The following is a 21991-nucleotide window of genomic DNA, read 5'->3' as shown; positions in this document are numbered from 1 at the left end:
CTTTTGCAATTTGCTCTTAACAAATAAAGACCAAAACGGTTCACCCAGTCAAGATTTCTCCTCTTTGGGTTGATGCACACATATACACACATTTTTTAATCTACATATATTCATTATCAAAACACGCTCAGTCACACTTTCATATACTTATACACATACACATGCTCGCTCACACTAACATACTCACACATGCTCGGTCACTCATACTCTCACATGCACATGCTAGCTCACATAGACACACGCGCTTATACTTTCTTACATTCTCCCACATATGTGTAGTCTTGCTCCCCCTCTCCTTTCGATGTCTTCTCACTCAATCCCTTTTCTACCCTTCCTCCTCATTTACTTACCCTGCGTTCTCTTTCATCCCTTCTTTGCTTCTCTTCCCTCCCCTCTCACATGCTCACTTACCCCTCCCTTCCCTTCTCACTCACCACTCTTCCCTTCCATCCTATGTCACTCACTAATCCTCTCTCTTTTTCCATGCCATTCTCTCTCACTCGACTCCCCCCTTCCCCCCCTTCCCTCACATCCTGATCACCCAATTATCTACAACTTCTCTCACACCTTCCCTACTATGTCTCTTCTGGCCGAGGGGTCTGGGATCCCCGCCAGCTCAGGTTTTGTTTATCTGCCTGCGAGCCCCAAAATATGTCATAATCCCACATCAACAGCTCAGGATTTAATCTTCCTGCCTGCAATCATCAGAGTACATCATAATCATGGGCCGTGACGTCAGTGGGGTTTTCCTCTTCCTGCCACGGGGGTCATAATCCTGTGCCACGCCATCGGTGGTGGGGGGGGGGGGGTTTGCTCTTCCTGCTCATGGGGCTCGGAAAACCTGTGGGCACATCAGAATTCCTTGCTACCGGCTTGGTCTGTCTTCCTGCCCTCAGAGCCTGGGATCCCCATTATTTTGCAGCTGGTGACATTTTCTGTGCAGATGTGAATGCAGGGTGAGGTGGCTGCCACAGTGGTGTTTTGAGGGGTACTTTATACTGCTCCAAACGTTTGCTGCCCCACCCTGCCTCATGAAAGAACAGCCCCTGCTTGGAGGGTTAAAATCCAGACAATTTCTGGATATTTTACCCTCCTTCCTGGCTTCTGGACACTCCCCCTAATTTCCATAAAGTCTGGAGAAAATGCAGGCAATTGGCAACCCTATAAGTGTACCTGGTTAACTTGAGCCTTAACTGGCTATATTCAAAGGAATATAACCGGTTAGGTGGCTTTAGTGTAGAAAAAAGTGCAATTTGAGCCTGGAAGCCTGAATCCCTGACCCTTACCTAATATGTAAAAAAGGAACCTTGCTGAGCCAAGGCCCTCCCAAGTAAAGTTTAACATATGAAAAGCCTCTCCCTATAGTGATTGACAGCCTCCCCCTTCTCTCATCCCTTTGGCAAAAATCAAATTGGAAAGGCCCTCCCCCTCATCTGCTTTCCCTTCCAACAAAATCCTAGCCCTTCCACCCACCCTGTTCCTTTGAAAATCTCTTCCAACCTCAGGGACTGCGCTACCTACTACCTCTCCTGGCAACTTTCAGTGTTGCTCTGATCAAAGATCCTTGAACAGGTCCTTCAATGGTCCTGCCAGAACCTTTCTGAGCTCCCTTAAACAGAAAAATACAGAACATACAGCTGTGGTGGGAATATGCACAGTAATAATAATAAACAATAACAACATCATTAAGTTTAACTCCTCAGGTTCTGAGGGAATGTTAAAAAAATATCCCATAGCTAAAACCTGAGATAAAGCGAATCTATTGAGAAGAGACAAATGGAGGTAAGGTAGATTGAAATGAAAGATGACAGCTGATTAACCTACGTTTGTCCCCAATATACCTTCCCTCCCCTCCCTTTACCCCATTTTACCAAAGTCAGTGTGACGGGGTCTTAAATTAGGTCCTAGTCATTAGAAATGTTTCTTGGGAAGAGTTGAGGGTTGTTACTTAATCTCTGCCACGATGACTTATCACCACAACCAACAACTAGAAGTTATCAGGGGATTTGATATATTCTTTCATGTAAAGGTGTAAAGGAGATCCATAAGGGGATCCTCACGGGATTAATATAAGGTGGTATTTGGAGTGGGAAAGGGTCTATTTTGGGTGTTAGTTTGGTACTCTTCCTGCTGCAGAGTTGAGAGGGGAGCTTCACATTCCTTGGAGGACAACTATTCCTATTCAGTTTAGCCAGGACAAACCACGGGAGACCAGTGAATTATTGCTTGGCTCCCAGGTTGTGTCCTGGGAGGAGTATGGACTATAAAAGCCTTGAGAAAATCCTATGGGAAGTGAATAACTGAGAAGAATCCTGTGATCAGATGTGAGTATTAAATTTCATTTGAAATGAGGAAGAATAGGAGGTATTTTTTGTACTATGCTATTCACATGAAAATATGGAAGAAGAGTATTTTGTAGAGATGTGAATCGTGTCCTCGATCGTCTTAACGATCGATTTCGGCTGGGAGGGGGAGGGAATCGTATTGTTGCCGTTTGGGTGTGTAAACTATCGTGAAAAATCGTTAAAATCGTGAGCCGGCACACTAAACCCCCCTAAAACCCACCCCGACCCTTTAAATTAAATCCCCCACCCTCCCGAACCCCCCCCCCAAATGCTTTAAATTACCTGGGGATCTGGCGGTGGTCCAGAACGGCGGCGGTCCAGAACGGCCCCCTCAATAGAATCGTGTTGTCTTCAGCCGGCGCCATTTTTCAAAATGGCCGCCGCAAAATGGCAGCGGCCATAGACAAAAACGATTCGATGGAGGAGGTCGTTCCGGACCCCCGCTGGACTTTTGGCAAGTCTTGTGGGGGTCAGGAGGCCCCCCCAAGCTGGCCAAAAGTTTCCTGGGAGTCCAGCGGGGTTCCGGGAGCGATTTCTTGCCGCGAATCGTTTTCATACGGAAAATGGCGCCGGCAGGAGATCGAGTGTAGGAGGTCGTTCAGCGGCGGTCCGGAACCCCCGCTGAACGACCTCCTGCAGTCGATCTCCTGCCGGCGCCATTTCCCATACGAAAACGATTCGCGGCAAGAAATCGCTCCCGGAACCCCGCTGGACTCCCAGGAAACTTTTGGCCAGCTTGGGGGAGCCTTCTGACCCCCACAAGACTTGCCAAAAGTCCAGCGGGGGTCCGGAACGACCTCCTCCGTCGAATCATTTTTGTCTATGGCCGCCGCCATTTTGCGGCGGCCATTTTGAAAAATGGCGCCGGCTGAAGACAACACGATTCTATTGAGGGGGCCGTTCCGGACCGCCGCCGTTCTGGACCACCGCCGGATCCCCAGGTAATTTAAAGCATTGGGGGGGGGGTTCGGGAGGGTGGGGGATTTAATTTAAAGGGTCGGGGGTGGGTTTTAGGGGGTTTTAGTGTGCCGGTTTTCCTGCCCTCCCCCTTCCCCCGATTTACGATTTTTTAACGATAAATCGGGGGAATTGGTATTGTATCGTGGCCCTAACGATTTTTTGACGATTTAAAATATATCGGACGATATTTTAAATCGTCAAAAAACTATTCACATCCCTAGTATTTTGTTTTGCTGCTACCTCAGTGCTGTGAATCTGTGAATCCTGATGTAAACAGTGATTTTTAATCTTATTCACCTCTGACTGCTAGAAACCCCAGAAAATAAAAGTTCTATATGTCAAAAATACCTTTTTGTATAAGACCCTCCTTTATCTCAAGGTGTAGGTTTGAGAGAAGCATTGGTCTGTCCTTAGAGGAATTAGAGCGCAGTCAGATGGGTTATAGAGGAGAAAGAATTGTGTTGTCGAGCTTTCCCTATCCAGATTGAGACATATAGCCTTTGCCCTTACCATGTGACAGGGTATCCGTGCCATTGGCTGGCCCCTGTCACATGGAGGGAGCACTGGATGGCCGGCGCCATTTTTAAAGATGGCGCCAGCCATCCAGTGCTCCCTCCATGTGACAGGGGCCAGCCAATGGCACGGATACCCTGTCACATGGTAAGGGCAAAGGCCATCGGCGCCATTTTTATTAGTGGCAGCCGATGGCCCGAGAGCGGGAGATCGCTCCCGGGACCCCCACTGGACCACCAGGTAACTGTAAAATGTTTTTGGGGGGCTGGGAGGGTGGGGGAAGCTAAGGGATTAGTTTTAAAGGGTCGGGGTGGGTTTTTTGTTTATCGGCTCAGGCGCAGCCGATAAACAAAACCACGATCGGGCCGGACGAAAAAAAACCCCACAATGTGAATCCGAACCGGAATCCGAACCGATTCCGGTTCCTATTCACATCTCTAATTATTTGAATTTCTCACTTAGGATTTTTTCTTTTCTCACAGAAAGATGCAGGTGATCATTACTGTAAAGACTTATTGTAAATACTTTCTCCCTCTTTTCCCCTTAACACTCTCTATTCCTTCATTCCTCTATTCTTTACCTAGTCAGCCTGATTCCTCCTTTTCCCCATTGCTCTCCCCTACTCTTGTTGCCCTTCCTTGGCCTCTTCTCCCTTTTCCTTCCCCATCGGTTCAATCCTCCCTCCCCAGTTCCCACTTTGGTTACTGGAAGCTCAGCTCACTGTTGCTTGTTCTGCATGCTCTTTGTCTGGCGAGGCCTGGGCTTGCCCGCCAGAACTGCGTCGTCCTCCACTGGCAGGGCCGTGGGTCCCCACCAGCTACGCCGCTCATTTCCACCAGCATCACATACTTATTTATAATTATTTAATGGTTACTTGTGCCAGAATGAATTATATATGTACTTTTTCTGTAAATCACTAGGATTGTCTAAATATATGCTATATGAAATATAATAAGCATAAACATTTTCTACAATTGGTGGGGGACTCAGGCCTAGGTATATGTACAGGCTTACAAGGCCTCTGTCTTAGGTGGCAAAATACTGCAGGCACCAAAGGTTCTGCCCCTGCCATACCACAAACGTTTAGTCCCTCCCTCCCTCCCTCCACCACTGACCTCCAATCTAATTAGATTCCCAATTCTCCTTCTTGCTGGACCTCCAGTCCTTTCCCTCCCATAGCCCTCTTTGCAGATCTCAGGGCTCCCTCCAGTTCCAGCAGTGCTGTGAGCAGAAGCCAGAGAGAATAGGCACTGAGTCAGCCTACACTCACAGACACTGCAGTGCCACCACCCCTACAGGCTGCTGTGTGGCAGGCAGAGCTGCAGGGGGGCTGCATACCATGGCTGACGCAGTCCTGTACTCACTGCCTTCTGATAACAGCACCATTTGAGCCGAAGGGAGTGCTGAGGTCTATAAGGAGGGGTAAAAAGAGGGAGGGGGCAAGAGAGAAAGACTTGGAGGAAGGGGAGTACGTATTTAATTGATTCTGAAGTGAGGTGTATGAGTGGAGTAAATCAAAGGTCTTCAAGAGCATGGGAGGAAGTCGTAGTTCTGGTAGAGGACAGGAGGAGAATTCAGAGGTCCACCACGTTAGAGTATGCGTATGTGTGTGTGTCTGTGTAATAAGAGGTCTGCTAGGAGAGTGGGAGAATCGGAGATCTGGTGAAGGGAGATGACAGTGACTAGAGATGGCAAAAGATAAAATCCATCACTGGCAGTATGGTATTATATCATTGCCCCAGCTTTCATAGGAACATAGAAACGTGATGGCAGAAAAAGACTACATGGCCCATTTAGTTTGCCCATCCGTCCAATTTATTTAACCTTACAATTCTCATCACTCCCTCAGAGATCCCCTGTATTTATCTCATGTTAGATCCACTGAATTTGTCTCGTGTTACCAGTATGGTAACCTTTTGTCCATAAGCTGGGCAGCTAGAACTGAAATATGTCACATCAGGGATTTTTTGTAATACATTGGATGATGCAAATCAAAACAACTTTGGCTATAGTAACACTATTAATATAATCCTTAGGCACCTTCAGCAGTGCTCTGAGCACTAGAACTTAGTCTGAGGCTGGATATTTCTTTGTCAAGAACAAGGATCTGAGCAGCGATGATCACAAAGAATTTGTCCCATTAGATTTCCCATACATTGTAGCTGGCTACCCCAAATATATACTGTCTGGTCCACTTACCGATATCTCTTTACCCATGCCAATTTGACTGAGATTTGGCTTCATTCCTGTTCCTAATTGCCATATTATTGCCTCTGATGGCTGGCTCTTGTATGGCCACTCACGTGCATGTAGCTCATACCATATAGTCCTGTAGTGGGAATAAGGCAGGATAGAAAAGAATTATATATTTATTTATAGACATATGATATTTCCCAAGACTGGACTCAAGGCGGATTTAACGCAAACAATTGCAATAGAAATAAACTTACAGTGGGTTTCCCATTAAGTTTTAATCCTGGTTTCCTGTTTATTTAATATTTTTATGCTTTCTTTGTGTAGATTGTTAAAATCTCTTGCAATTGATTATTATTTTTTGTGAATGATGTGCAGTCAATCTTCCCAGTTAAGGATGGAAGTATGGCTGAGCAGAATAGCAGAATTTAATTAATTCTGTTTTATCAAAGATAGTACAATGGACCTTGGAATATGGTCTTAAACTTAACTTTCTTAAGTCGGAAATTTTTTGTGTGGATGACCCCCGATTGAATGACAGATTTTACAATTTGTCTTTCCTCTCATCAATTGATACCTGTTGAGGTAGTCCATGATATGGGGGATAGGCTCTCTTTGGATTTGTCAATGTCTAAACATTTGTCTGTTGTTACTAAAACTGCTTATTTTTTCTTGCTGGTGATTTGACAGATTTGATCTTATCTTTTACCTCAAGATATGAGATTGATTCTTCAGGCTTTAGTGACCTTGAGATAAGACTATTGTAATTTTTTTTTTTTAGGGACTTCAAAAAAGGTGTTGGCTTGACCACAACTACACACAAAAAAGAGAAGACTAAACAACTTGACTCAAGTGGTATATATTAGGGATGTGAATCTGGTGCCCGATCGTTTGCGCTTTTGGGTTCATGTGGCCACAGGAAAATCTCGTTTTCCCGTGGATCGGCATGTTTTTTTTTAGTGAAAAATCGTTTTTCAGCTTAGCGAACACGAACAAAAAATAACAAAAAGTAACAAAAAATAACAAAAATAAATGGTTTTTTGTTCGTGCACGCTAACAGGAGTTAGTGCGCACTAACCCGAAAAACAATTTTCATGAAAATTTTGGGGAAAAAATGTTTGTTTCGCTTTTTTGCCGATATATAATGAACTGAGAAATATCATACGATATTTCAATTTGTTATAAAAATGATTCACATCCCTAGTATATATGGAGCTTTTCTTGTAATCTTGTTAGTCCCAAAGAAACTAATTATATTTAAACCTTTTAAGATCATCTTGAAAAATCTCCATATGGGTTTGATACTCTTGAAATTGCATCTTATATGTACAGAGACCCTTTGGGTCTCCACTAGATGGCCTTGATTACCCAGATTAGAAGAACATACCATTCTCAACAGCACCTCCCCAGAGGCTTGCTGGAATGGATAACCCCACAAGAGGGGGTAGGGCTAGGAAATAGGAGAGTGTGGCAGTGTGGATTTGGTTTTGAGAAAGTTAATAGTGTTTGGTATGCTCTCCCAGTTTTAGGCCCCAGCCTAGAGCAGGAAGGGGAGAGGCAGTACCTTGTCAGCTCCTTGTACAGGGCTGGCAGGGAGGCTGAGAGAGGAAGAATACATTTTTTTCCCTTTTTTTGAGTTTCTTGATTTTTTTCCTGTAAGACCTGTGCCTTTCTGGGAGGTTGTACCCCCTGCCCAGGTGGTCAGGAGGGAGCTGTATACCTCTTCATTCCATCCAAGAGGGGGTTGTAGCAAGCAACAAGCTTAAGAAAGTTTTTTGCTGTTTTATCTGTCTGATTTTGGAAAGGAAGATTTATTTCTGCCCCCCCTTCCTTTCCAGGAGCTGGAAGCTTGAAGAACTGATTCCAATAAAAGGCCATTCTTCAAGGAAGGTCTGCGTATAGCCTGGAAGAGGAATCCAAGGGAAAGAAGAGGCAAAGAACATATAGATATCCCGAAGGAGTTTTCACCCTGGGGATGCAGGACATGGCCAGGTTGGAAATCATGAGTACCTGTGGACCTCAGGTACTGTGTGGAGGAGATTAGTCTAGGACACCCCTGTCAACTTGGGACAATTACCTTTCTACCCCATGGAAGATAAGCAAGTTCCAAGCCCCTGCCCTGAGGGAAACATCCACAAAGGTAGAGACACTTAAAATCTGTACTCCCATATGGCTGAAGAACCTGGATGTAACTGTACACTTTATTATTTGCTTTTATTAATTATTCTGCAATCAATCACAGTAAGCTTTATTTTGAACACCCATCCAGTGAGCCCAACCCTAGTAATACACAGAGAAAGGATTTCATCCCAGCCCTGGGAATTGAAGGATAACCTTCACCCCAAGAGATAAGAATACACAATCCAGGAGTCAGAAGGTCTGTCAGAGAGAATAATTTGGAGTTAGCCCGGGGTTGTACTGTTTCGTTTTTTATGGCCCAGTTGAGATTCAGTAGATACCATGAATTGGGGTTATATATGCTTCTAGGGAATATGAGTTTGCAATTCTAACAATGCTTTTTCAAAATTGAACTTTGATTTGTTCAGTAATCAACTTAGCCTGCTCAATAATGAGCAGTACCAGTTCTAGAGAATATTTGTTTAAGATCTGATTCTACTTCTGGACAAAGGAGGGATATTCCAAATAAAGAAGCAGGCATGAAACATCATGGTGTTGGCTCTTTTGTGTCTATACATTAATGGCTGAAGATATTTTCTTCATTTGAGATAAGTACTCTCGGTCTTTCATTTACACTATGTTTGAAGACATTGTTTGACTCTCATATTAATCCTTTTATAGTTTTGTGCATTGTCGACCTAATTTTAAAAGGCCAGAGCATGCCAATACCAGGAGATATGCATGTGGCTGGGCTGCGCATGCAATGTGAGCATTTTCAAAGCCATTAGGTGCTGACGCGCTGAAGCACGCACCGGCAGCCGGCTGGCCCACACAACTTACTACTGCTCCAGAGAGCAGGTAAGTTGAAAAACAAAAAAGAAAGGATAGTTAGGGAGTTTCAGGGCTCGGGGAGGATAAGGGAAAAGGCAGACAGGGTAGGTAGGGGGTTTAGGAAGTTCCCTCACAGTCCACTCCTTTATTGGAATGGACTAGTTGGGAACTGGGGAAAGGCCCTATCACACTGCCATGTGCTTCTTAGAAAATTCCCTCCCTTCCGTGTGCGAGTCAGCACCCATGTGCACAAGCATGCACCAATATAAAATTGGGCATGCATGTGTGTGCATGCATGTTATAAAATCGGCACATCCATGTGCGCATGCCGGGAACCGTGTACAAATGGACGCCCACACACCAGTTTAAAAATTCACCTATCATTCTGATCTCAAGTGGTAAATGATTTTATAGTCCAATGCAGTAAGATTATGTCTAAGACATTAGATTATGATACCATTTGAATGAAGTTGTTTTGTCTAAGCGTTGGCGTTTTCTCTTTTTTGTGTGCATTTTGATATTTGAATTGGCTATTTCTAGTGCTTTTTTTGTTTTTGTATTTCTGACTATAATTTATTTAGAACAAGGCAGCTATATTAATCAGAGGCCTTAAAATGAATGACCATGTGTTCCTGATGCTTCAGGTGCCACCTTGGCTCCCAGGAGAATACCATGCCCAGTTTAAGTTGTTAGCCTAGCCTTTAAGATGCTCCATAATAAGGCTCCTGAATATTTGTTAAGGAAGATTGAGAAATATGTTCCAAACCGCTTTCCTCGATCTTCTCATTTGTCAATGCTGGACTCATCAGATGCAGCAGGTAGATTGTCTCACCATGCATGTAAGTTTGTATCACTGAAATCCTTTTGACAGCATTACAAGATTGAGAACGCAAATTAAGATTTTGAGTTGTTTCTTTCAGTGTCAATGAAGTCTTGGTCAGTAACGCATTGACCGTTCTCACATACATCAAGTAGGTGTCTCTCCATATTCCAGTGCGCCTCCATGTTTAAGATGTTATTTATCTGTTAAAGGGTTTTTTATGCATTTGATGTATGTGAGAACAGTCAATGCGTTATTGACCAAGATTTCATTGACACTGAAAGAGAAACAACCCAAAATCTTAATTTTGTGTTCTCAATCTTGTAATGCTGTCAAAAGGACATCAGCAATACAAACTTACATGCACGGTGAGGCAATCTACCTGCTGCATCTGATGAGTCCAGCATTGACAAGTACGTGCTGAAAAACGCTGCCATTTATACACAAGAAATCCCACCGGTCTTTGAGAATGACAAGCGGAAGTGAAGTGGGAATACCCAAAAAAGGTTACATCATAAGGAGACCATTTTGAACACCGGGTTGGATAGATTTAAGACCAAATATTGGTATATGCGTCATAAGGTGGCCATTTTGAAAGAGGACTTTAACATTGTCAAATCAATTTGAAAGGGGACTTTAACATTGTCAAATCAACCATTCAATTTTTTCATTGAGTCCGAATGGTTCAACACATCTCAAGCAGTGGAACTACTGATTCTCCTTAAAATTAAGGATTGATTGTCTGTCTTCTCCAGGCCACGAGGGAGGGACATGTTAAAAAATAAGCCACTTGAAGTCTTCAAAAGAGTGTTTAGCGGAGATGCAGTGGTTAACAATTGGCACTTTAAAGTCCTTATTTTTAATACGACTTTTATGTTCAATTAATCGTATCTGTATTTTGCATTTGATATGGCCCACATATGTCATGGGGCAAGGGTATTGTAGTCCATAAATCATGAAATTTGTGTTACAGTCAATGTCCTATTTTTTCGTACTTCAATGCCACTCTTGGGGTCTACCCATGTTATGCCAGTATGTGCCTGTGAACAAAAAATACATTTCACACATTGAATTTGTCCTCCCCCATTTACTGCTGGTTTGCACTGAAAAGCTGCCCTGACCACATGTTGCTTAATATTACTTCCCCTAGAATAAGTGAACATGGGGGGTGCCCCTAGAATAACCTCAGTTGGTACTTATGTGTTAATAGCTGGGCAGTTAGCTTGACTATTACTATAATATCTATTCAATTGTTGCTTTATTTGACAAAAGTTTGATCTAGTGCATATCTTCTCAAACTTGTCCCCTCAGCCAGTTTGGTTTCAGGTTATCCACAATAAATATGCAATTGCCAAAGTAAAAAGTTTAGATGAGCTATGGACATTATTTAAAAAAATCTTGGAAGCCCAGATAAAATGTATTCCATTCATTCAAAAAGGTCAAATGAAGATCAGGTGACTGGCAGCATGATTTAAGGATGATATGAAAGAGGCAGTTAAAGTCAAAAAGCCATCATTAAAAAATTGGAAAGCAGACCAAATGAGGAAAATAGGCAAGAGCATAAGTACTGGCAAGCTAGCTATAAAAAAGTAGTGAGATAGCCCAGGAAAGGATTTGAGAAGAAGCTTGCCTTAGAAGCAAATAGTACTAATAAAAACTTTATCAAGTCTATTTGGGTCATTAGATGACAAAAAGATAAAAGGGGTGCTTAGGGAGAACAAGAAAATAGCAGAAACACTGAATGAATTTTATGCCTCTGTCTTCATGGAGTAGGATGTTGGGGACCATATTCACACCAAACCATTATTTGATGCAAATGATTTTGAGAAACTAAAGCAAATCTCTGTAATAATGTAAAATGTGATAGATCAACTTGACAAATTCAAGAGTAATAAACCACCAGAACTCAAACATAAAATTGCAGAGAGTAATCCTTACCCTATCATTTGAAACAGCCACAGTTCTGGTAGACTGGAATGTGGCCAATGTAATGCCATTTTTTAAAAAGGATTCCAGGGGTGATCTAGGAAACTATAGATTAGTGAGGCTGACATTGGTACTGAGTAAAATGGTAGAAGCTATTCTAAAAAAACAAAACTACTGGCCATATAGATAAATATGCATGGCTGAAGAATCAACATGGTTTTAGCAAAAGGGAATCCTATCTTACCAATCTTTTAGATTTTTTTGAAGGTGTAAATAAACATGTAGGTAAAAGTGAGCCAGTTGATTATGGTATATTTGGATTTTCAGACAGTATCTGACAAAGTCCCTCATGAGAGACTCCTCAGGAAACTGAAGTCATGGGATAGGAGGTAACTGGTTAAAAAACAGGAAAACAGAGAACTGGACTAAAGGTCATTAGTGTAGTACCCCAGGGATCTGTACAGGGACCTGTGCTGTTTAACATCCATAAATGATCTGGAAAAGGGAACAACAAATGAGGTTATTCGATTTACAGTTGGTACAAAATTATTCAAAGTTATTAAAAAAGCAGAAATATTGTGAGGATCTGCAGAAAGAACTTGCAAGATTAGAAGACTGGGTATCTCATTGGCATATAAAATTTAATGTGGAAAAATGCAAAGTGATGCACATAGAGAAAAATAATCTCAACTACAAGTATACAATGCTGGGTTCCACATTAGGAATCACCACTCAGGAAAAGGATCTTAGAATCCTTGAGGACAATACATTGCAATCCTCAGCTTAGTGTCTGGTAGTGTTCAAAAAAAGCAAAGAGAATGTTAGGAATTTTCCTAAAAGGAATGGAGAATAAACCAGAAAATATCTTATTTCTTCTGTATCAAGCCATGGTACAAATGCACCATGAGCAGTTCTGGTCATCTTTTCCCAAAAAAGGCTTCACAGAACTAGAAAAGGTGGAGAGAAGCATAACAAAAATGATAAATGGGATGAAATAGCTTCCCTATGAGAGGCTACATAAGTTAAGGTTCATCAGCCTGAAAAAGAGATAGCTGAGTGGGGACACGACAGATGTTTATAAAATCAAGATTAGCATGGAACATTTACATAAAACACAGTTATTTACCCTTTCAAATATTACTAAAACAAAGTGACACCCCATGAAATTAACAACCAATAGATTTAAAACAAATTGTTTAAAGCACTTTTTCACTCAACACAGAGTCAAACTGTGCAATTTGTTGCCGAAGAAGTGGTCAAGATGACTAGCAATTGGGGTTTAAAGAGGTTTGCACAAGCCTCTGAAGGAAAATCCCATACCTTCCTTGCTGTCTACCCTGTTGCATATTTTAGTATCATCTACAAAAAGACAAACCTTTCCTGATAATCTTTCTGCAATATCACTTTAAAAATGTTGAAAGGAACCAGTTCAAGAAATGATGCCTGCAGCATACCACTAGTAACACTCTTTTTCTTCGAGTGAGCTCCTTGTATCAATTCCCTTTGTCGCCTTCCATTCAACCAGTTTCTAACCTAATTGGTCACTTTAGGACCTACACCAAGGTCACTCAGTTTATTTACAAGTTGTCTATGTGGAACTGTTTCAAAGGCCTTACTGAAATCCAAGTAAACTACATCTAATGCTTTCCTCTCATCCAACTCTCTGGTCACCCAAGTCAAATAAATTGTCTCCTTTTGCCTCAGTTTACCCCCCCCCCCCCCTGGAAATTGGGTAATAATAATATTGGCCCTTCTTTACTATTCTTTATTATTATTCTGCTATAGTGTATATCCTCTGACTTTTATTTTTATTTCTGGCTTTCATAATTTCAAAAGCCATATAGGCTAAAATCTGACACATTAAGAAATGGATGATTTATTTGTATAGTTTACTGCTACTGTAATTTGGGGGGACAGAATTACATTTTCAAATGTCACTTACAATGATTTATACCCAGGACAAATTGAAGGAAAAAGTGATTACCATTGAACCCTTCCATAAATTATTAGTGTGTACATTTCCTGGATATTATGGAATTTGAAGTGTGACACAATAAGTTTAATGGCAGTACCTAGTGAGTCGGAATAAATGACAATTCTGTTACAAAAAAAAAAAAAGGCAATATTATTTTGCATAATCTTCAACAGCCTTATTCAGGTTTATTGTATCAATGTTATTGAATGGAGAGTTTCATGGCTGTGTGTGTAGCAGTGGTCAAAAAAGCAAAAAGAATGTTAGGAATGATCATAAAAGGAATGGAGAATAAAACAGAAAATATCATGTTGCCTCTGTATTGTGACATAGAGGGGTAGATTTTAAGAGGCGCGCGAACAGCCTACTTTTGCTTGCGCATCAGACTCAAGCAAAAGTACGCTGGATTTTAGTAGATACGCGCGGAGCCGCGCGTATCCACTAAAATCCTGGATCGGCGCGCGCAAGGCTATCGATTTTGTATAGCCTGCGCGCGCCGAGCCGCGCTGCCTCCCCCCGTTCCCTCCAAGGCCGCTCCGAAATCGGAGCGGCCTCGGAGGGAACTTTCCTTTGCCCTCCCCTCACCTTACCCTCCCTTCCCCTACCTAACCCACCCACCCGGCCCTGTCTACAACCCCCCCTTACCGTTGTCGGGGGATTTACGCCTCCCGGAGGGAGACGTAAATCCCCGCGCGCCAGCGGGCCTGCTGCGCGCCGGGCCGCGACCTGGGGGCGGGTACGGAGGGCGCGGCCACGCCCCCGGGCCATAGCCACGCCCCGTACCCGCCCCCCAAAACGCGGCCGACACGCCCCCCGAAACGCCGCGTCGACCGGGCCCGCTCCCCGACACGCCCCCGACACGCCCCCCTCCGAAAACCCCGGGACGTACGCGAGTCCCGGGGTCTGCGCGCGCCGGTAGGCCTATGTAAAATAGGCTTACCGGCGCGCAGGGCCCTGCTCGCCTAAATCCGCCCGGTTTTGGGCGGATTTAGGCGAGCAGGGCGCTGAAAATCCGCCCCAGAGTGACTACACCTTGAGCAGTTCTCAATATCTTTCCTATGATAAGAGGCTACACAGGTCAGGTCTCTTCAGCTTGGAAAAAAGGAAGGCTGAGAGGACACGTTTTATAAAATCATGAGTAGGGTGGAGCAGGTAAATAAAGGATGGTTATTTGCACTTTCAAATAATACTAAAACAAGGGGACACTCCATGAAATTAACAACCAGCAGATTTAAAACAATAGTAGAAAGTATCTTTTTACTCAGTACACAATCAAACTGTGGAATCTGTTGCTAGAGGACATGGTCAAGGTGACAAGCATAGCGGGGTTTCAAGAGGTTTTGACAAGTTCCTGGAGGAAAAATCCATAACATATTATTAGCCAGGCAGACTATAGGAAGCTAAGGTGAGTAAACAGGAAATAGATCTATTTCATGGGATCTGGAATGAACACTGTCAGATGGACCTTGGTCTGATCCAGCCAGATATTTATTATATTCTTAAGATCTCCAGACGCTTCTGCCCCACCTGTGCTCTATTCAAAATGGTACTGGCAGACCCTGAGGTACAGAGGTACTTCCATATAGCAAAACATTACTGGCCTCAGAGCCCGAAGGCACCATTTTAAATAGAGTACTGGTGGAGCAGGAGCATCTGGGGATCACTCCCGCTCCATGATGATGCTTACCAATGCAAGTGAGCAGGGGGCTAAGTGGGCAGAGGTATTAGGGTAAAGGCTTGGTGAGATTATTTTTTAGAATTATAACTTTTGTGGCAGGGAAGGGACCCAAGGCTTGTTGCTACTGCCTTTTTTTCTTAAATGAATCAAGAAAAATTTTCATTAATTTTTCTTTTGTTTCTTTTTCAAAATGCAATGAAACTAAAGCACATCTCTAGTAAGAATTATTGAATGATAATATTATACAATGATGAGCCCAAAGATCCTTTGACCCTCATAAATTACCCTTCCAGCATAATAATAATCACCAGTCCTCCTTGGCCTCTGGTCCATCTTACTCTCCTGGTTTGTTGAGTCCAGCTTCCCAGGACCAGTGAGCCCGCCATTAGGCAGGTCTAACCCCTGTCCCTAGGTTCTCTCTCTTTGGGATCTCGTACTTTGGCCCTTAGTACCTTATCTCCATCTTTCCATGTCTCCTGCTTTGACTTCCACCACTCCTTGCACCGGCTTGGTTTCCCCCTTTCAGAGCCTCTGGACCTTGGCTTCATCTGGGTGGAGACCTGACCTTCCTCCTTCCAGAGCTCCACCCCAGGAAGCTGCTCTTCTAAAATTCCTTTTTTTGACTTCCTTCCTCTGGGCAGGTTATCTGCTGTTGTTTGCTGGTACCTTTCCCACAGTATGAAAACCCTATTAGGCAGCATTTTCAAGGTCACATTGGAACCTTCTTGAGATGTCTTTTTAAACTATGGTCTTGGAAGCTTATGCACAGCAATATCTTTGAGTAATTCTTAAGTTGGTTCAATAAAAAGGTATCAGTACCTGAAAAGAATCCAACTTTCCTGAGGATTAAATATGGCTAGTGACGCTGTTTTGCGGGAGGCAGGCATCTTTAAAAATGTATCATCCTGAAACGCTCATTTACAAGTGAATTTTCAAAGGGAAACTTCCCACAGATACTTCACAACAGGTGCAGAGCATGTACAGTAAAATACATGCAGAGATTTCATTTTGAAATCCCCTCATGTTGCTTGTCAACCACACATTCCCCTGCCCCTACTCTTTTGTGGGATAGATGACAGTACCTACAGAGCAGCTACTTTTACTCACATAGGGGAAGGTTTGGTAACTGCTGAGTTACCGGGTAATATTTAAAAATTGACCTGTATATGCTTAACATTGGAGTTAGGCATTCAACTCCAACTCTTTGACAATTTGACCCTTACTGTACATCACAGGGTAAAAAAAATATACATGGGATTAAATCTGAGATTTGTATTTTGCCAATAAAAAGAGGATAACAAGTCAGGGAACTCTTTCTGAATTATGGGAAAAGGCAGAGCGAGTTAGTTTTCATAACCATATCCAAGGGCTGCATTCTCATTTCTGCCACTCGGTCTTTCTGCTTCAGTTTACTCAAGTTTAATTGTGCAGCTGCAGTACTATGAGACATTATTTTACTATGTCTCCTCCTCAGATTATTGTGCAGCATGTTTAAATGGAATCTTCAGAAAAAAACATCATTCACCATCCCAATGGAATATCACTAGGAATGCAGGCAATTCATCACTCTGTAAGTGGAAAAACGTATTTGATACAGCTGCCAAGAATGGCAGTCCCAATGCAGTTGTCTGTGTCATATGCACACAGAGAATCTTAGCAGCAGGTCCATCTAAAGAACATTATAGAAGACATACAGTACATAAAGAAATGGAGGGATTTAAAGATGTACTCTATAGAAAGAAAATAGAAAGGTGAGATATGATACAAATATTCAAATATCAAATAGACTTCAATAAGGTATCAGAAGGAGATATTTTTCATAGAATGTAAGGCTGAAGGCAAGATTCATCAAGTGATGTTAAAGGAAGGGAATCTTTAAAGGAATGTAAGAAAATACTTTTTAACTGAGAAGGTGCCGGACATCTGGGACAGCTTCCAGAAGAGGTGTAGGGACCAAAAATAGTGGCAGGATCCAAGCATGGGATAGTCACAAAGGGATCCTAGCGGCAAGGGAGGGAGGGAGAAGACCACAGATAGCATTATGACTCACTAGGGAAGAAACCCTGGTGAATTATCTTTAAATTTAATTCCCCCCCCCGATTTCTTCACCTCATATAAAAATTAGGCCAAAAGGAAACGTATGCTGGCCCTTAACTTATAGCGTCAGATTTGTGAGAGCAAAGTAGCAAGGTAGACAGGGTGGAGAACGTGTTCCTTATCTCCTGACATTGTCCTATGTTTTTATTATCATCATTATGACTGAATTTATATAGCGTGCCTGAGTGACCACTGCTCTAATCAGAACTTTACAAGATTGCCATTTAAACAAAAGGGCAAGGGGCACAGTCATCTATGGGCCTAATTAGATTTTTTTCTGCAAGTTAAATTTCAGCAATCTAGACTGCTCAGCTTCTTGTGAAATTCTGTTATTACTCGTGGATTAGTATCCCTATTATTACGAAAATAAGATATGCGGTTTTCAAAATGTCTTTTAGCCCATTTTTCCCTCTTATACAGCTCTCCCCCTACCACCCAAAGTAATATGCATCGGCAACACATCTTCCCTCGCTGTCCAAGAGAGTTGGAAGGAAGTCTCATCTTATTCTCTGTACCACTTCTGTGGTCAGCAGGCACTGATGTAGTAGCAGCAGTCATCTTTCCTCCCTCCCTCGGCTTGAGTACATCATTACTGCAGTGCTCTCAGACCTTTCCAACTTGAATACAAGTTTCCTGTGCCACAGTTCACAACACTGCACACTGAGCTACCAGCAATTGGATCTTCCTTCCCCACCTTAATTTAAAGATGGCACCCTGAGCAGCATATTGCCCTTTATACTAAGAGGATACAAAACAGGATTGGTGAGAGGAGCGCACCCTTCTGAATCACTAACATGACTTCCTACAGCACCCTGTGGTCCTTGAAAATCTGCCTTCCAAGGTTAGTCAGGCCTGACTTTGTGCAGCTTCTGAAATCCTGTGGGATAGTTTGGCTGGCAGTATGACTGCAGGAAGCACACATCCTCCATGTGAAGGCTGTGGGGGCGCAGTCCCTCGCAGCCGATGTTAACATGGGGCGGGACAGGCATCGGGAGACCCAGTTAGTTGGTGGGTTGAGGGAGGTGTGCCGCACTCGAGAGCCTTTGTTGTTTGATACAATTTAAAATGACATGCTGCGATTGGCTCTCGAGCGCAGTGCGGGCTAAGTTTACCCAGCTTCCCTGGTCACCGGGATCAATTTTGCTGATCGGGCAGTGAAGCGGCCATTTTTTCTATTGTTTCCTCGAGTGTTTCTTCTTTGTTCTGGTGCGGTGGTTTCCAGCATGGGAGGTCACAAAAAAGGATTGAGAGGCTGTTCCAGCTGGTGGATTCCTCCCTTAAGGACCCCTGCAGACTCCAGTCAGGCATGTGGTGTGGCCCCTCCTCCCCGTGGGCCTTCCTGAGGTGGAGAAAAGTCAGAGCCAGGCAAGTTCGGGGTGCTCTGCCCCGCCTCTTTTACTTTCTGCAATGCTTTCAAAGTCAAGCGCGGTCCCTGCTGGGCCGTCGGAGCGAGGCATTTCCACCCTCGATAGCGGGGATTCTGGTGAGAGCGGCCCCGAGCTGCTCAAGCCTGTTCCTCCCCTCTCCCCTCCCGCCGAGCCTTCCCTGAATGCAGTATCCAGCAAAGAGGAGGTGGTGACAGGGGAGGAGCAGTCCTTGAATGCTTCATTGGGTGATTTTCTCCCCTCCCCCCTTCGCCTCCCGCACCTGGGAACATTAGTGCTGCTGTGCCTGGCTGTGGTAGTTTGGGCAGAGTTTCTTTATCAACTGGGGATTCTTTCCCTCCCTCTGTTTCGGCCCCCAGGCTGCCGCAGTAGGCTCATTCAGTGGGGAAAGTTATTTCTTCTGGGAGTGGTTCTGTCCCTGTGGCTCAGCCTTCCTACCCTCCTCCTACGCTGGTGTTGCAACCATTGCCGCCCGATGGCTTCACCGCCTACCTTTCTTTTTCTGAGACTCCTCTTGCTCCCTGTGGACGTCTGGCTGCCTCGGCATCTGCCCGCCGTCCTCTCCAGCGTAGATGGTAGATGGGGGTGGGGCATCTAGTTCCTTTCACATGTCAGGTAATGCTTTTAGGGTCAACATCTCAGTTAAATCACAGGCAGGGATAGCAGATGTTTGTTGGAGGTTCAACAAAGCAACCTGTCTCTTCCCAGATCACAAATTTAGGCACGCTTGTTTGACATGTGGAGGGAGTCATATTCTGGGTTTTTGTTTTGAGGGGCAGTATGTCATGGATTGCTGTTTGCATACGGGCTGTGTGGTGTCTTGCACCTTTTGAAACTTTTAGTACTTCTATTCAGTGGGTCATGATACAACAGACAGGCATTGATAGCATGCTGCATTACTTGGATGGTTTTGTATTTGTCGGCCCTAGTCATTCAGAGGTATATCAGTTATTGCTAGCCAGTTTCATGTGGATAGTGGATTTATTTGGTATTCCTATTGCCCAGGACAAGACTGAGGGACCAGTTGATAGGCTTACATTTTTAGGAATTGAGCTTGATTCTGTCAACATAGTTTTCTCGATTACCAGTGGATAAAGTGCAGAAGTTCCTTGAATTGGTTCGGTCAGTATGGACTTTGAAGAAAGTGACCTTGTTTGCATGTGGTCCTTTACATGTTCTTTGAATTTCACTTGTAGGGTTATCCTGATGGGATGAGCTTTCATAGAGCACTTGTCCGCAGTCACTGCTGGGGTTAAGGCAGGTCATCACTTTATTAGGGTGACAAGGAGAATCAGGGAAGAAATGGGGGTTTGGTTGACATATCTAGAGACTTTCAACAGTGTGTGCATCATTCAGGAGGACACGGTATCGAACTGCGATATTGAATTATACTCTGATGCAGCTGGGGCTTAGGATTTCAGAGTATATTTTCAGGGATGGTTGTGCGCGAAGTCTTGGCCAGCCAGTTGATTTGAGTCAGGCATCACTCAAAGCATCACATTCTTGGAATTGTTTCCCATTTTGGTAGCTATGACCATTTGGGGGGAGGGACGTAAGGACAAGAAAGTAGTCCTCTAGTGCAATAACTTAGGGGTAATTCAAGTTATTAACAGGCAATCAGCAAAATGTGAGCATGTGTCGACATTGTTGTGGGAGTTAGTGTTCTTGTGTTTGAAATGGAATGTGTGTATCACAGCCAGGCATGAGCCAGGTGCAAAAAAATCTGATGGCTGATGCCCTTTCTTGTTTCAAGTGGAATACCTTCAGAAGCTTGGCACCACAGGTGAAGCAGGAGGGAGAGGCTTTCCTAGAGCATCTGTGGAGTTTTGGCCTTCCAAAGCATGGCAGTTGATGAGGATGTCTATGCACCTGCTACGTGAGCATCCTACGTGGTTGGTTGAGGTGCTGTTTCAAGGTTTTTACAGCTTGGGGGATGACAAGGGGGTACGGTTAATGAGGCAGGTATAGTTCATTATATTTTGTGGGCAAGACAGAAGGGTTACTCATTGGCAATGGTTAGGTCACACATTGCAGGTTTTTATTTCTTCCAGAAGTTTAACGGCTGGGGTAACCCATCAGTCAGTTTTGTGGTAAAATGAGAGCTAGGCAGTTAGGCTAGGGTTCAGGACTGGGTAGGGGATAAAAGGCAGCCAATAAGATACTCAGAATTGGTAGCCATATCGGGGTAGTTGGGGTGGTGTGTAGGTTGGAATACAAGGTATTGCTTTATGCTTTCTCGGGTGGCGTTCGCATTCGTCTTCGGTGTTATGAGAGTTGGGGAGCTGGTGGCAGATTCAAAGGACAATGTGAATGGGGTGCGGCTACATTTCAAGAATGTTTGGGTTTATGCTGGTAGTGTGTGTTTCCATATTCATAAGTCGAAAGTGGATCAAAGGGTAAGGGGCACTTTATTACACTGTTTCTGGTTGGGGACGAATTGGCTTGCATAGTGTGCTGTGCATAAGCGTTCTTGAGTGTCAGACTGGCGGTTCAAGGTACATTCCTAGTGCATGCTAACGGATATTTGCTAACAAGGTTTCAATTTGCGAGAGTGTTGTATTTGGTAGTTGGGAGCTTAGGGTGGGATGTGGATCTTTATGGTGTGCATTCCTTCCGTATAGGGGCAGCTACCTCAGTGGCTAAGATGAGTTTTTCAGAGAGCTGGATTTGGTCCATTGGGAGGTGGCGATCAAAAGCTTTTACGTCCTATGTGAGTAGGAAAGGGTGCGGTTTGGGGGGGGGGGGAGCAATAGGGAATATTCTAATGCTATGTGTATTATTTTGCAAAATTGTGGGGGGTATCTATTGAACAGGGGTGTGCTTGGGTTGTGGCCATTCCTTTGTTCAATGGGCTCAGCAAAGGGCTGTGCGGAGGCTGTATAGAGAGCATCTAACCTTGGCAGGAAGATCCGATAGTTTAGTACTTGGGGAATGAGGTGGGGAAATTTGTTGGCAAGGATGAAAGGGTGGGTCTCAAGGTGGGGTGTTCCTTAAATTCCCTTGTTTCATTTTGGGGGTAATGATATTGAAACTCAGTTGTGTAAAGATTTCATTGCAATGGTGAGGAAGGATTTTGCATGCATTATGAACACGATGCCAGATACAAAGGTGGGATGGTCTGATATTATTATTAGACTTAAATTCAAGAATGAG

General features: G+C 43.7%; 1 protein-coding gene across 1 annotated transcript in view; it reads right to left on the bottom strand.

The window, feature by feature from the left end:
• The window catches only part of KSR2 (kinase suppressor of ras 2), a 611851-nt gene that overhangs the window by 37711 nt on the left and 552149 nt on the right, over positions 1-21991 (bottom strand). The window contains 1 exon segment of the mRNA XM_029571387.1: positions 6018-6147. Coding sequence (XP_029427247.1) covers positions 6018-6147 — 130 coding nt within the window.

The sequence above is a fragment of the Rhinatrema bivittatum genome, chromosome 11, assembly GCF_901001135.1.
Source record: "Rhinatrema bivittatum chromosome 11, aRhiBiv1.1, whole genome shotgun sequence".
NCBI classification, from domain to species: Eukaryota; Metazoa; Chordata; class Amphibia; order Gymnophiona; family Rhinatrematidae; genus Rhinatrema; species Rhinatrema bivittatum.
This window is presented reverse-complemented; position numbering and strand designations above follow the sequence as displayed.